Genomic DNA, 17,537 nt, shown 5'->3' on the forward strand with positions numbered 1-17,537 from the left:
CAAAACTCATAAGGATTCTAACTAAATTTTCGAGAGACAGAACCCAAAGAAAGATCTAGTGAGGCAGTTCTTCGGCCCAAGGTAATATGGAAAATAGTAGAAAGGCTCCGCTCCATGGGGTTAGAAGGGCAGCCTGCCAGAGTGAAGGAACTTCAGCCTCCCGGAGGCAGCCTCAGGGTGCCTGGGAGCCACAGCTCACAGCAGGGGGGGGGGGGGGGCAGTTTCCTGACCTACACCCCAGGGAGCACTGAGCATAACTTGGAAGATTGGGGGGGGGGCGCCTCATGAAACCCAGCCTTCAGGGCACTAGGCAAGCAGAGTGGCTGCAGCAGCCCAGATCCAGGAAATGAAGCAGGCAGAGCCAGTAAGCCACAACCCCCAGGCAACTGAGCCTCAGCTTAGCAAAGGGAATGGAGAGAGGCTTCTGAGGTCTGTCCTCTGTCCCTGGAACAGGACTCTGGGGCTCTGACCACATTCAGATCTTGATCACAGTCTAGGAGCCCCATAGAACAGCTACCCCTCCCCCCCACCTCAGCCCTGTGGAAGAGGGGTGTGCTTGTGGTCTTTCACAGAGCAGGAGGGAGGACAGAGCTTCATACACTGAGATCCTTGTGGGGGGGGGGGGTCCCAATGATACTCAAAAGCTCAGGAAGCACTCCAAAACCAGGCACAGGCTGAAGAAATGAGTAAACAGAGAAAAAAAAGAGGAACACCACTGAGAAATACATTGTCTATGATCCCAAGAAGGATCAAAATACTTAGTTTGAAGATGAAGAAGTACAAGCTCCTGCATCTAAAGACTGCAAGAAAAATGGAAATTGGGCTCAGACTATGACAGGGCTCAAAAAAGATTTTGAAAACCAAGTGAGGAAGATAGAAGAAAAATTGAGAAAAGAAATGAGAGAGATGCAGGAAAAACATGAAAAAGAAGTCAGCAGCTTAGTCAAGGAGATCCAAAAAAATGCCAAAGAAAATAACATGTTAAAAACCAGCATAGAGCAAATGGATAAAACAGTTCAAAAAGTTATTGAGGAAAAGAATGCTTTAAAAAGCAGAATTGGCCAGATGGAAAAAAGAGATAAGAAAGCTCTCTGAGGAAAACAAATCCTTCAGAAGTAGAATGGAACTAAAGGAAGCTGCTGACTTTATGAGAAGTTAAGACATAATACTTGAAAAACCAAAAGAATGAAAAATTAGAAGAAAATGTGAAACATCTCATTGAAAAAACAACTGATCTGGAAAACAGATTCAGGGAAGATAATTTTAAAATTATTGGGATACCTGAAAGTCATGATTAGGAAAAGAGCCTTGACATCATTTTTAAAGAATTCCTACAGGAAAATTGCCCAGATATCCTAGAAGCAGAGGGCAAAGTAGAAATTGAGAGAATCCACTGATCTCCCCCAGAAAGAAATCCCCCCCAAAAAAAAACAACCCTCAGGAATATTATAGCCAAGTTCCAGAACTCTCAAGTCAAAGAGAAAATATTACAAGCAGCCAGAAGGACACAATTCAAATATCATGGAGCTGCAGTCAGGATCACACAGGACTTAGCAGCAACTACATTAAAGGCTCATAGGGCTTGGAATATAATATTCCAGAAGGCAAAAGAGCTCAGAATGCAACTGAGAATCAACTACATCCTCTTCCAGGGAAAAAGATGAACTTTCAATGAGCCAGGGGAATTTCAAATGTTCCTGTTAAGATGGCCAGAGCTGAACAGAAAGTTTCCTCTTCAAATATAGGACTCAGGTGAAACATAGAGAGTGGAGAAAGGTAAAATATAAGGGACTTAATGATGATGAACTACATGTATTCCTGCATAGAAAAATAATACTGATCATACTCATAAGAAACTTTTCATTTAATAGAGCAGGTAGAAGGAGCTTTTATGGATGAGGCACAGGAGAGAGCTGAGTTTGAAGCTATAATATATTGTAAAAATGGAGTCAATGGGGGCAGCTAGGTGGCGTAGTGGATAAAGCACCGGCCCTAGAGTCAGGAGTACCTGGGTTCAAATCCAGTCTCAGATACTTAATAATTACCTAGCTGTGTGGCCTTGGGCAAGCCACTTAACCCCGTTTGCCTTGCAAAAACCTAAAAAGATAAAAAATAAAAAAATGGAGTCAATGGCTAAAAGGGAAATGTAATGGGAGTAAGACAAAGGAGAGGTGGAATAGGCTAAGATATTTCATATATGATTTTTTTTTAATTACAATGAGCTAATGGGGGAGAAGGTGAGGGGGAATGAGGGAACCTTCACTCTCATCAGAGGTGGCTAGGAGAGGAAACAGCATATATGGGACATAGACATCTAGAGTAAGAAGGAGAGAAGAGGGATGAGGGAAGGGGTGGACCATGGGGGAGAGTTGTCAGATATAACACATTTTCTTTTTCACTTCTTGCAGGGGGCTGGATTTAGATGGCCTGTCTAGGACCACATGACCAAGTGGTTGCTGGGCCTTAGGGGTGGTAGGTGGGCTCGGGGCCTCTTGGCCCCAGGGCCAGTGATCAGTCTGTTGTGCCACTCAGCTACCCTACAACACATTTAAGAAGAGGTACAGAGTGAAAGGGGAGAGAAAATATAGTATATGGTAGTGGAGAAGTATGAGTTGTGATCCCACAATGGCAACAGTGGAAAAATATGGAAGTAGCTTTTGTGATGGACTTATCATAAAGAATGTGATCCATCCATGACAGAGCTGGTGGTGTTGGAATACAGTCTGAAGCACATTTATTATTATTATTATTATTATTATTATTATTATTATTATTATTATTATTATTATTTGGGGGGGTTGCAGGGCAAATGGGGTTGGGTGACTTGCCCAGGGCCGCACAACTTGGTGGTTGTTGGATGTCTGAGGCTGGATTTGAGCCCTGGGGCTCCGGGCTCCGGGACTGATGCTCTCTGTCCACTGCACCACCTAGCTGCCCATATCATCATCATCATCATCATCATCATCATTATCATTATTATTACTATCATTTTATTTTATTTTTGGTTTTTGCAGGGCAAGTGAGGTTGGGGTGACTTGCCCAGGGTCACACAACTAGGTGATTGTTGGGTATCTGCGGCCAAATTTGGGCTCAGGTGCTTCTGACTCCAGGGCTGGTGCTCTGCCCACTGCACCACCTAGCTGCCCCTATCATTATTATTATTATTATTATCATTATCATTATTATTATTTAATTTTAATTTTTGTCTTTACTTTATTGCTCATGAGGGTCTATATTTTAGGGGGAGGGGTATTATGTTTACTCTTAAGAATATTTCAGTAATGCATAAAAAAATCAATTGTGCAAAGAAATAAATAAAACTAAAAAAAGGAAAAAAAAAGAAATTTAAAAAAGGATCAAATAAAATAATGTTTGAAAAGCTTTTACTACAATGTCTGGCAAGCAAAAGGTGCTTTAAAATGCTGTTCCCAGGGGCAGCTAGGTGGCACAGTAGATAGAGCACTGGCCCTGGAGTCAGGAGTACCTGAGTTCAAATCCAACCTCAGACACTTAATAATTACCTAACTGCTGGGCAAGCCCCTTAACCCCATTGCCTTGCAAAAAAAAAAAAAATGCTGTTCCCAATTGTAAAACTCAAAATAAAGAAAAACTTTGATACTAAAAATGCTGTTCCCTCTCCTATCAATTGAGGAACAGACATGTATAAATCAAAGGTATAAATAAAGTGAAATGTGATAGTGGTACATAAGAGATTCAAAGTACCCTAAGAAAATCTGAGTAGGAGAGAACATTTTCAACTTGGGGCCTCAAAGATGGCTTTATGGAGAGGGTGGAAGAAGTAAGGAAGAGAAATATTTCAACAGGTGGATATACACAAATGCATGATATGGAAGAGGACAAGACAGGGAAAGGACTGTAGTCCATTTGTCAAGAATGTAGATTATATAAAGTGAATTTATATAATATATAATTTATATAAATTATATGATAAGACTGGAAAGGTAGGTTATCACCAGCTTGTGGGGGGCCTTAACTGCCAGGCTAAATGATTTGGTTATCATGCCTTAGATAACAGGGAACCACCAAATGTTTTTCAGCAATGAAATAATATGATCATATACCTGGGCATTTTAAAAATCATTTTGACAATTGTATATGGAATGTCCATTTTATAATTGCTATGAAATCTTTATAATAATGATTTATATACATATGGAAGACATTCTTAATGATAATATGAAAAAGCAGGCTTTCCAAAGTGATTTTCTACAGCAGAAGATATTCTTATTAACATCTAGTTAATTGACTGAAAGTATTTCAAATCTAAGATCTTGCTGCATTTATTACTTACTGATTTTTAAAAGAATTTGACTTACAGCAAAATGAAACTTTTTTGAGTCCTCTAGCAAAGTATCTCCTATACTTATCAAAAATCATATGATTCTTTGATAAATGAATGCTCATTAATATCAAATGAGGAATAAAACAGAAAAATTTATATTCACTAGTAGCAGATTTTCTTTGTAAAAAATGCCCTATGCAGACCTGAAATAAGAGAAGGATTTTCCATGATGGTTAGAGCATCTAAATGTTTTTGTTTGCAGGAGAGAGAGAGAGAGAGAGAGAGAGAGAGAGAGAGAGAGAGAGAGAGAGAGAGAGAGAAGTTATATTTATTTATTTTGAATTTTACAATTTTTCCTCCTAATTTCACTTCCCTCCCCCCACCCCCCACAGAAGGCAACAGAAGGCAGTCTGTTTCCATGGTATACATTGATCTAAGTTGAATGTGATAAGAGAGAAATCATATCCTTTTTTTTTTTTAGGTTTTTGCAAGGCCAATGGGGTTAAGTGGCTTGCCCAAGGCCACACAGCTAGGTAATTATTAAGTGTCTGAGACCGGATTTGAACCCCTGTACTCCTGACTCCAGGGCCGGTGCTTTATCCACTGTGCCACCTAGCCACCCCAAGAAATCATATCCTTAAGGAAAAAAATAAAGTATAAGAGATAGAAAAATTACATAATAAAATAACAGTTTTTTTTTTTTAAATTAAAGGTAATAGTCTTTGGTCTTTGTTTAAACTCCACAATTCTTTCTCTGGGTACAGATGGTATTCTCCATTTCAGATATACCAAAATTGTGCCTGATTGTTGTACTGATGGAATGAGCGAGTCCATTAGGGTTGATCATCACCCCCATGTTACTCTTAGGATGTACAGTGTTTTTCTGGTTCTGCTCATCTCACTCAGCATCAGTTCATGCAAATCCTTCCAGGCTTCCCTGAATTCCCATCCCTCCTGGTTTCTAATAAAACAATAGCATTCTATCACATACATATACCACAGTTTATTAAGCCATTCCCCAATTGAAGGACATTCACTTAATTTCCAATTCTTTGCCACCACAAATAGGGCTGCTATGAATATTTTTTGTACAAGTGATGGAAAAACTATCTTTTTAACCTTGATATTATTACTACTACAAATCAGAGAGGACTACCATCACCAAAGAATAAGAATTCTTTTGTTTTGCTTTATTTCACAAGGCAATGGGGTTAATTAACTTGCTCAAGGTCATATAGCTAGATAATTATTAAGTGTCTGAGGCCAGATTTGAACTCCCAAGAATCAGTATTCTAAATGACCCTGCATTATTAGTGACTTACAGTGAAGATGCACATTCAAGAATTAGATACAAAAGATATCATCCAGGAACTGTATAATCAGAAAAGAAAGTGAACCAATTCATGTTAGCAAGAGCAAGGAATGGGTAGACTACTACCTGAGGGACTATCCTAGTATCCACAGAATGCTTTTTTTTTCAAGTCTAGAAAAACATCTTCAGATCATGAAATCATAGGATCATAGCAATTTGAGCTCCAAGGGACCTTAAAATTTTAGAGAACCACATTTTAGAGCTATGAAAACTGAGGCACAGAGAGACTAGATGAAATGTCTCAATGCCATGCAACTAACAAGTAGCAGAGATTTAGATATACCCTGAATCTAAAAACAGTTCACTTCCACACTATGGTTGGTCCTTTATGACACATTTCTAAGATAAGAATGAAATAGATGGAGTATAATCTGTACCACTTGAAAGTTTAACCATAATGATGAGATTACATATTCACTAAAATATAAGGGATAGACTAGAGAAGGCAAAAGCTAAAGGTAGGTTGACCATTGTGGAGTCTATTAAAATATAATCCAAATAAAAGAAGAGATGAGAGCCCAAAGTAGAGTGACGATAGTACGAGTAAAGAAAAGGGCCAGGTATGAGAGGCACTATGGAGATGTCTTCTCAAAAAACTTAGTTTTTTGACTTCCTTTTCTTTAACTTAGTTTACAACTGATTTACACAATTTAAACAATTTGGTCTACAGTCCCAAGGAGATCTTTTTAACCTTGATATTGTACTGCTACGATTCAGGTAAGACTACCATTACTAAAGAATCAACCTTCTGAGTGAGTTGTAAACTCGGTTAACAAAAAAGGAAGAATCAAATGTGATTCTGAAAGTTCTGAGCTGAAATGACTTGGAGGATGGTGGTGTCATTAATAGAAAAATTAGGTTAATTTGGAGGATAGAAATTCAAGTTGGGAAGAGGTTAAGTTTGGAACCTAGAATCATTTGAGCTGGAAAAAACCATCCAATCCAGGCCATTTATTCTACAAATAAAGAAATTAAAGACCTCTTGGAGTTGGACCTATGGCTAACACAATATCCAGGATGGAGATACCTAGTCTTGGGCATATAAATTTGGAAATCAGCTATAATTCAACCTTACAATGAAATCATTTAGGGAGAGCAAAAATGAAAGAGAGACCATAGACTAAAAAATGGGTAACTTTCCAGCTTTGAGCAGGAAGAGAATGATAAAGCAATGGAGACAAAGAAGCATTCATATAGGTACAAGAGCCAGAAGATGGCAGCGTAACAGAGGCCATGGGAAAAAAATATTTAGGAGGGAAAAAACCATGGGTCAACCCTATCAAATGCTTCAGAAAGGTCAAAGGGGATGAATATTGAGAAACGTTCATTGTATTTTTCATTTGAAAGGTTACTACTATGACCTTGAAGAGATCAATTTCAGAAGAATGGTACAGTCAGATGGCAATGGGTTGAGGAGTGAAATGGGGATAAGGAGATAGGGTAGATATTGTAGGCATTTCTTTCTAGAATTTTAGTAGTAAAAGGAAGGAAGGTAATGGAAACAACAGCTATGGGTTGTTATGCAAAAAAAAATTAAGGATCTAATAAGGGGAAAGGGAAGAAAAAGGAGGTATGCATTGAGTGACATATACCAGCATAGTGACAGTCTTTGTATAAGGATATCTATGCGATATATAATACCAAAAGTTTCTCTGTTATGAATTCAAAATAGCATTTTGTTACCATTAATAAAATTATTTTCACTGCCAGCCAGTCAAATCTTAAATAATTTTCTTTCAAATAATTTTATTAGATTAAATGTTTGAGAAAATTATTCTACTTTTTTGAGAATTCATTACACAGAGTAGAGAAATTCATCATTTTGGAGAGACCCCAAAACTGAGAAACTGTCCCTTTTTCATATATCATCCTGGTGACCTGAGGAGTCAATTTAATTTTCAACATACCCAATAATTATATGTGTTTATGGAGCCCCAAATGTTAATCTCCCCACAAGGCTTGGCCTACTATCACCCCTGCCCTGACTCTACTCATTTGCTAACATTTCCTTTTTTTTTTTTTAAATCCTAATGAAAATAAAGTCCTACAAGTTCCTGTACTACCCTATCCCAGGGATGGAGTGAGTCAACTTGCTGCAGATTTTTCTCAAGTATGCAGACTTGTTCTTCCAAACAGGAGACAGATATCTCCTACTGAGATTAAATCACTTCTTTTCAACAAAATCAGAACTCCCAGTGTTGAAAAATATACAAACCTGAGGATGAAGGCCATAAGACCTTTATCTTCACAACATATAATATCAAACAAGAGGCATATTACATACAGCTGCATAAATGTCAAAATATATATTGTAATGGCATCCTAGAAAAATTTCAAGCCCATACTAAAAAATAAAAATTGACAACTCTGGTAATCTTTGATGTGGCACTAGAAATTGCACTTAAGGAAGAAGGTTATCTGCTGTATTTAAGAAACATACTAAGAGACCAAATCAAACTCCTTCCCAAAAACCTGCAGATTCTTTTTGGTATTCAACTCTGACTGAGACATGTCAAACAGAAATGATTTCTTCTTCATGTCTGTGGCCAATTGATGAAAAATTAAAACTAGAAATTATTTTAAAGTATTTTAGTCACAAATAAAAAGTCCTTAAGGTTATAGGATTATATATATGATTGTAAATAACCAGTTTTGATAAAAAAAAAAACCTTTAGAATACTCACCATCCTATAAAAGACAAAAATCTTACCCAGAATTTAGACACTAATTCACTAATGCTGGCTCTATAGAAAACAAAGGGACTTCCATGAAATGGATCTAGTTTAGGACAGCTGGTTACAATTGACTGTTCAAGAAACAAGTCAGAGAGGCACTCCCTTATAACTTCCTTCCCATCAGGAATCCGTCTGACAATGATTTCTGCTTAGAGTCTTCCTGTTGCTATTGTCAATGCTTTTTATTAGGCTCATTGAATTAAATACTGTCTTTTGTGTTTGTGGATTTTGAATTAATTTTGCTTTAGTATTATTTGTAACATCATTATATCATTTCAAAGATTGGGGGAGGCGAGGAAGGAAGATTTTTGGTGTTTCTCTTTACTGGCCTAAATAATAAATAACCAAAGTATGCCACATGGACCAAAATCTTTTCTCACGTTGAAAGATATTTCCTGTTGTTTCTAATTTCAGAAGACCTCTTTAGGAGACCTGATACTCTTTGTCTGACTCCTTTTGAAGAAAAGGGAAAATAACTAAAATTTAACTGAAAAGAAGAAGGATATAATTGGGGCAACCAAAATAAGTACCTATTAACCAATTGGTTTTTTTTCCTTTGTAGTCTTTTGTAAGTTTATATAAGAATGATAATAGTATGATGGGAAGCTACATATTGAAAGTCTTTCATTAGTGTATCTATCCTTTGTTTCCACAGATCATCTGTCCAAATCTTTAGAAGGATTATTTATCTATGAAGAAGAAGGTTCTGGAGTTCCAGGTTCTAACAGGAAAGGAAATGATGCAATTGTAGTGGAACAATGGACTGTCATTGAGGTAAATGCAATTATCTGGCAATAATAACTTTATTTGTACTTATCATTCTCTAGATTAGCCTTTCTTTTTTGCTGCCTCATTATTCCTAGATATGTGTTCATTTACAGTGGAAATTCATCAAGAATTGTTTGGCAGTCTTCTCTCAGATTTAAATCATTTGTTTTATATACCTATTTATGGTCAGATATAGCAAAATTAAACTTTTATAAGAAACACAAATATTTAACTGACATTCTAACATAAAATCAAAAGTCTCTTGGCACTTAGGCTATCTTTACTCAACGTCACAAGAAATTATTAAAAAGTAACATGATAAGGAGCAGTTACATGGTGCAGTGAATAGAGCAACAGTCCTGGAATCAGGAGGATCTGAGTTCAAATCCAACCTCAGCTGCTTAATAATTACCTAATTGTGTGACCTTGAGCAAGCCACTTTATCCCATTGCCTTGCAGAACCCTCCCCCCAATAACATGTCACTAAGTCACTACTACTTGATTTGTATAATAATAATAATAATAATTATAATTATAATAATAATTATTATTATTATTATTATCACTGTTTTAAATAATAGCTCATTTGATTCACACAACTACCCTGGGAAGTGGGTGATATTATTATCCCCCCTTTTATAGTTAGGGAGACTGAGGCAAAGAGAGGTTAAATGACTTGCCCAGAATCACAAGCTAGTAAATGTCTGAGGCCAGATTTATCAAAGATATTTCTGACTGCAAACCCATATTCTATTGACAGCTCTATCCCTGTTTAATCAGTCTGATTTTTTAAAATATGTGTATTCAGTTGACAGGTTGTTTCTGTATCATTAGAGGTACAATTTAAAGACCTTGGAATTAAACATATATTCTCTCTTTTGTCTGGCATAGAAACTTACACATAACATCATGCTTCCCAATCAAGTAGGACATTGCTGAGGATCCTGTGCACTCTAAAGGACAGGATGACCCTGAGATGTCAAGGGACTGGCTAGCAAGAATTTTCCAGCCCAAGTATACTCTGTTGTGCATCCAAGACCATTTCTTTCAAGACCTATCATTTGTAGTTCTGCTTATTTAATAGACTATCTATTTTTGATACTTTAATAGCTCTGTAGTTTCATTAATATAGGTTTCTTTCTTTCTTTCTTTCTTTAGGTTTTTGCAAGGCAAATGGGGTTAAGTGGCTTGCCCAAAGTCACACAGCTAGGTATAAGTGTCTGAGGTCAGATTTGAACTCAGATACTCCTGACTCCAGGGCCAGTGCTCTATCCACTGTGCCACCTAGCCTCCCCAATATCTATTCTTTCTAATGATTCACATTGCATCCCAATCATGCTTTTTTTATCCTATATGAATCTTGCCAATTTATTCTTAGAAAAATCTTCCAGGGCAGCTAGGTGGCTAATATTTGGCTACCTGCAAAACTGTGCAGCCAAATATTAGCATCAGAAGAGTATTGTTGTTTCAAAACTGAAACCCTATTTTATTTTAGGAAGACTCTTGGGATTACTAAAACCACTAAAAAATTTCCCAAAGGCAATCCAGCCTTCAGTCTCCTTCCTATTCAATTCTAAACCTAATATATTATTCATCTGTAATGTGTCTACAAGATATATAGAGGTTTATTTCCCCATTGCTTCTCACCATATTGTTTCACCAAATTCTATTATATTTTACAAACCAGTTTAATCTAAACCATTGTTGTATTTGACTGTCACATTTACTCATTCAGTGGAGAAATCAAATGTTGGGGGCAATTAGGTGGCTCAGTGGAGGGGGGCAGCTAGGTGTCTCAGTGGAGTCCTGGAGTCAGGAGGACCTGAGTTCAAATCCAGCCTCAGATACGTAATAGTTACCTAGTTGTGTGACCTTAGGCAAGTCACTTAACCATTGCCTTGCAAAAAGAAAAATCAAATGTTTGTGAGATGAAGTGATTTCTACATTTTTTTATCTTTTTGTTATGGTGATGAATTTACCTAAGTTAAAATTCCTGAGAACATCGTACTATCTCTATCCTTTTACCTATTTTTTGATTTTCATCATCCTAACATAGCTTATGTCACATTGGAATTGCCTCAAATTACATGTAATATCTTCACATTTTTACATTTCTTCTAATTTGGTATTGTTTGATCTTTTATCTAACAAGTCAGTAGTCTATATAATAACAGTTACTTGAAGAAAGTTTTCTCATATCAGTGATCAATCACTTTCTGACTGTTAGGATATAATCAATTTCATTTTGTTTTTTAGTGTCTACCATGTTTCTTAGCTCCTTTTAAAAAATATTTTATTCATATTCTTTTCTTTCTTTTTCAATATCTCTGTCTCATCTCTATATTACTAATTCTCAGATCTACCTGTCCTGTCCCAACTTATCTGCTGACCTCCAATTTCCCATCTCCAACTGCCTTCCAAACCATCTTGAACTGGATGTCCCCTAAACATCTTAAACTCAATTTATCCAAAACAACTTGGTATCTTTTCCTCTAAATCCCCCCTCTCCTACTTCCTTATAAAAGGTAACACCATTTCCTCAGTAATTTAGGTTTACAACCTAGACATCATCCTGGATTCTCTCACATCCACCCATATTCAAGCTGCTGCCAAAGCCTGTTGAGTTCACCTTTGCAGCACCTCTTGACTACATCCCCTTCTCTGCTCTGACACTGTCACCACCTCAGGCTTGGATTATTATAATAGTCTGCTTGACTCATTTCTCTCCAATCCAATAATCCTCTACTGAATCACCAAAAAGATTGTACTGAAATGAAGAACTGGCAATGCCATACACCTACCACCCCCCAATCCCTGACTCAATAAACTCCAATTACTCCCTGCCACTTCCAGGATCAAATATAAAATGTTCTGTTTAGCATTCAAAGTCCTTAGCATTCAGAGTCTTTCATAACCCAGCCCCCTCCTACTTTTCCAGTCTTCTTACACCTTGTTCTCTGACAAGTAGTCTTCCATCCAATGACATTGACCTCTAAGAACAAAACATTTTATCACCCAGTTCCTGGAGCACTCTCCTCATCTCTGCCTACTGGATTCCCTAACTTTCTTTAAGACCCAACTAATATCTCATATTTTATTGGAGTCATTGCCCAATTACTCTTAATTTTTAATTCCCTTAATTCCAACCCTCTTTTAAAAAAATATTTGCTATTTATCCTGTGTATAATAACTTATTTCATTTATATAGTTGTATTTTTTCTCCATCTCTTAGATTGTAAACTCCTTGAGGGAAGGGATTATCTTTTGCCTCTTTTTTGTATCCCTAGAGTTTAGCACAGTGTCTTGCACCAAGTAGGTATTTAATAAGTGTTTATTGATTGGCAACTAGGTGGTACAGTGAATTAGGTGGCACACCAGCCCTGGAGTCAGGAGGACTTGAATTCAAATCCAGTCTCAGACATTTAATAATTACCTACCTGTGTGACCTTAGGCAAGTCACTTAACCCCTTTCCTTGGAGGGGGGAATTGATTTATTGCTCTTGGATAAAATATCCAAATTAATGCAGTCATAGATACATTTATATTTTTGAGAGTCACTTCCTACTGACTTCCCCCACCTCATAAAGGCCTCCTTTATAATAAATAAGAAAAGTCAAGCAAAATAAATCAATACTATTTCTGAAAACAGATCCCTCATTTTACCCCTATAATGTATCACTTCTCTGCTGACCTACACCTCTTCTTGATGAATATATTCACAATGTATAGGTGTGGATCTCTGTATAAGGCTACAAGACTTGACCCTTCTCATTTCTTACTTCAAAGCCATATTAGTTAGGTTAGCCCTTGTAGAGCAGTCTATTTCTGAAACCACAGTCAACAACTTTCTAACATGGTAGACCTTTCCAGACTTTGCAGTCTTCTAGTATAACCTTTAAAAACTTAGGATCATCACCTCACCACACCAGAGTAGGACTTTATGGAGGATGCATTTTTCTTTTTTAAAAATTGATACATCTTGTCCCCCTACAATCCTTAACACATGCACATACATACATATGCATACTAACTTCCCATAAAAAGTGAAATAAAGTTATCTAATATAGCTAAAACTAGAATTAGGAATGACTAAGGAGAACTTTGCCACTAGGGACTGAATTTATAACAGGCAAAAAAAAATTAAACTTAGTACCTCATTAATTAAAACAATAATAATCCAGTAGAATTGCAAGGTATCAATTTGCTGAACATAATTACTCATCTCCCTAGGGCCACAGCTCTTTCCTGACTGAGCTTTTCTCCTTGTAGAAGCTTCCCTCAGGGTGTCCCAAAGTTTTCATGAACTGTGGTCCAAGGTCTCTAGATTTTAAAAGTACATATAGGGGCAGCTAGGCTGGTACAGTGGATAGAATACTGACTCTGAAGTCAGGAGGACCTGAATTCAAATACAGCCTTAGACTCTTGATACTTACTATCTATGTGACCTTGGGTAAGTCACTTAATCCCATTACCCCACAAAAAAAAAATGTAGTTTTCAGAGTGGTTGTCTTACCATTTACACCACATTTTTTTTGATGCTAGCCTTAGTACTATAATCACTAGTTATAGTTTTGATTGTAGAGCTTATGACTGACAGCAAATGTAACTTTCCATTCTAGTAGTTTACAAAAAGGATGGGAATGTGTTTTAACTTCAGTCGTCTGGAACCTATATTGAACATTGTGCTTGACCTGAATTCTATTATTTTTTAGTGTCTTCTTTCATTTTTTTTGTAGTCAATGAATATTGATCCTATCTTCTTTGCTCTGCCTGAGCTCATGCAAGTCTTTCTAGTTTTCTCAGAATTGTTCAGATTCATCATTCCTTGTGGCCCAATATTATTCCATCATATTCATATACCACAATTTCTTTATCCATTTCCCCAGTCAGTTAGTTCATAATTTATTTCCCACTTATTTCTATTGTGAATGATACTATTTTTTGATATACCATATTTTACATTATATGAGATTTATTTGTATTATTAACCTTCACAAGCTATATGTCTAGAAAATTATATTCCAAATAGTAAAATAAATGTAGAAGATCTATTTTTGATGAAATTAGAAAATATATAGGAAGTATTGAGGACTTTTCAACCAAGTTTGTACATACAGTGAAAGAGATCCTCATCCAATCTCTCTCTCATCTGGTCTTGGCCTCTTTCCCAGTCTAGAATTCCTTTTGAAAATCAAAGAGGGCAGCCAAAGCCTCAGGGAACAAAATGAAATTCTTCCTTCCCTCAGTTTCCCTAAATTTTACCCCAGCCTAGCCATTCCTGGAGGATCATAGGATCATAAATTTAAAATTGTAAGAGATCATTGAGGTTGTCTGATCCAACCTCTTATAGCCTCACCGATAAGACATAGAGAGAGGTGTCCCAAAAGTTTAGTGTAGTTTTAAACTTTAATAAATTAAATACAAATAAACAAGATTTTATAGAATTACACTAAGATTTTTTGGGAAACTTAATATATGAAAAGAGAAAATGAAAAATAATATATTTAGCAGTTCAGAGAAAGGAGAAATTGAAAGAGACTAAAGTTAACCAGGAAAAGTTTCCCAGAGAAGGCAAAATTTTATCCTATCCTTGAAAGAATCAGTAGAATGTCAACAGGAAATTCAGAACCTAAGTTATTAGGTAGTGTAGTGTAGTGGATAGAGTCAAGAAAACTCATCTTTCTGAGTTCAAATGTGGCCTCAGACACTTAAGTAGCTGTGTGATCCAGGATAAGTCACTTAACCTTGTTCACCTCAGCTCCTCATCTGTGAAATAAGATCAAAAAGGAAATGCAAACCACTCCAGTATCTCTGCCAGGAGAGCCCCCTACATGACTGAAAAAATGACTGAAATATATGTATATCTATATGTACAATACCTATATGTATGTTTCTTTTCATACTTCACCCAAGTTTTGAAACTAAAAATTCTTCTATAGACAGATGAAATTAGATGAAACAAATCTATAAATTCTAAATAAATATCAATCAAAAACTAGATGAATCAATTTGCAAAATATTTGCAGGCTCTCCAGCTTTACTGTCTAGCTTTCAGTCCTTCACAGAGTCAGTCAGATAAGAGAAAAATAATGCCATTCATAGCTCTCCTCACAGGTGCACATGACTAAGGCTCTGGAATTCTTTATCATAATTTATCTAGAAAGTCAGAACCAAATGTAACTCTTTTGTAATCTTTATGTAATAAAACAAATTACGAAAGACTCTGTATCTCTGAATCCTTTGACTCAGGGGTCTTGCTAATAGGCATATATTCAAAGAAGGAAAAAAAAGAGCTAAAATATGCCCAAAATATTTATAGTATCATTTTAGTAATAGCAAAGAATTAGAAACAAAATAGATGCATTTTGATGGGGGAAATGACTAAACAAATTATGGAATATTATTGAACCAAAAGAAATGACAATAAAAAATTCAGAAAGTCAGAGGAATGATCAGGAAAATATTCTACATGATAACTAAAAAACTTGAAAAATAGAACAACAGCAGCAAAAAAATTAGATTGAATGTTGTATGGTAATAACTAAGCTTAGGAGCTGGGTGACATTGTAGATGGAGTGTTGAGTCTGGAGTCAGGAAGTGCTGAGTCCAAATTGAGCCTCAGACCCTTACTAGGTGTGTGACCCTGGGAAAGTCACTTGACTTCTGTCTGCTTCAGTTCTTCAACTATAAAATAGTCATCATAAATAGCATCTACCTCATATGTTAGTCATGGGGATCAATTAAGTTATTATTTGTAAAGTATACAGTACCTAGTTAATGGTAGGTACTTCATAAGTGCTTGTTTCCTTCCCTCAATAAAAGCTCTGAGAATGCAATTTCACCTCCTTGCCTTGATTAAAGAGGTGAAGGATTCATGTACTATTGGATTTGATTAATGCTTTCTTCTTTCTTTTTTATGAGGAAATCACTTTCTGGATGGACAGACAGGAAAAATATATTGGGGAAATTAAGGTGATATGAAAAGATATCAATGATTTTTTAAATAAAACAGATATTCCATGTTCCAAGACAACTTGACTTGGGACTAGGGTAAAAGGGAGTAGAAAAGTGAAAGTTTATGTAGTGCACCCTCCTAATAGTTTCTTGAAGAAAAATAGTTGTTAGATACAAACAAGGTAATTAATAGTAATTATTTTTCAATGTATTATGTTAGCTACTTTGAATTATATATGTTTACACAGTTCTCATGGACATGATCTAAGTATACCTATTATCCATTAGTGACCATTGTTTTATATAATATATATTTAATTACTTGATGTTATTCGATATCAAGAATATTTACATTTCTATGTTTATTTATGCAGGGCTGTGAAATTAAAACTGATTATGGTCCCCTACTGCATACTCTGGCTGAGTTTGGATGGCTTTTGACGAGTGTACTTCCGACACCCATATTAAGACATGACAGGTACCATGAAAGTATATTTCAACATTAGCATTATATTCTAAAATTTAATCATAAGTAATTTCATAGAGACCGATATTTCACAGAACTTTTTCAATCAATTTCATAGAGTTTGAAATGTGAAAGAGATAATAACTATCAACTAGTCTTGTTTTCAATCATGTCCAAGTCTTCATGATCCCATTTGGGGTTTTCTTGTCAGAAATACTGGAGTGATTTGGCATTTCCTTCTCCAGTTCATTTTACAGATGAGGAAACTGAGTCAATGGGGTTAAGTGATTTGCCCAGGGTAAAGTGACTGAGATCAATAAATGTCTGAGGTCAGATTTGAACTCAAGATGAGTCAGTCTGACACTCTATGGCACCATCTAGCTGATTATAATCTAGTTTACTTCTTTCATTTTATAAGAAATTAAAACTCAGAGAAGTTCATTCATTAGCAGAATCAGGGATAAAACTCTTCTTGGTCCAGAGCTCTTTCTACTCAGCTATACTGCCTCTTCAGTTTCCTTTTCCATAGGGATTTGAAACAAACAGATTGATTGTGAAACACTAATATAAAATTGAACCTTAATTTTTCCAATTGAAGAATCTGAACAAAGAACTATTAGAAAATTGGAAATTGGAAAAAATTGGAAAAATGTATCCATCCCCAGAACACACAATGATCTGGTATCCTACACTATAGCTACCAAGTTCTGTGTCCATCCTCTTTCTCAGAACAAAATTGTTCAGTTTGGGAGTCCGACATAAATCTGAAGAGAAGATTTTAGAGAAACAGGCAGCATAAGGACCGTGTTGGTGAACTGTTCTGCTCTAAGTTGACCCTAGCTTCATGTGTACATTTAACTTCTGAATTCCTAAGAGTAATGTTATGAATATTATGCCTCACTTACTACTTTACTACATTTTTATATGTTAAAATTTCAT

At 36.1% G+C, this 17,537-nt stretch overlaps 1 protein-coding gene across 3 annotated transcripts in view; it reads left to right on the top strand.

The window, feature by feature from the left end:
* Positions 1 to 17,537, top strand: part of RFTN2 (raftlin family member 2) — a 93,007-nt gene that overhangs the window by 38,124 nt on the left and 37,346 nt on the right. For all 3 annotated transcript variants that reach the window (XM_074215394.1, XM_074215395.1, XM_074215393.1), the window contains 2 exons: positions 9,066 to 9,184; positions 16,507 to 16,610. In XM_074215394.1, the coding sequence (XP_074071495.1) occupies positions 9,066 to 9,184; positions 16,507 to 16,610 (223 nt within the window). The remainder of the gene's footprint in view (positions 1 to 9,065; positions 9,185 to 16,506; positions 16,611 to 17,537) is intronic.

Source organism: Macrotis lagotis, chromosome 1, assembly GCF_037893015.1.
Source record: "Macrotis lagotis isolate mMagLag1 chromosome 1, bilby.v1.9.chrom.fasta, whole genome shotgun sequence".
In the NCBI taxonomy this organism is placed as follows: Eukaryota; Metazoa; Chordata; class Mammalia; order Peramelemorphia; family Peramelidae; genus Macrotis; species Macrotis lagotis.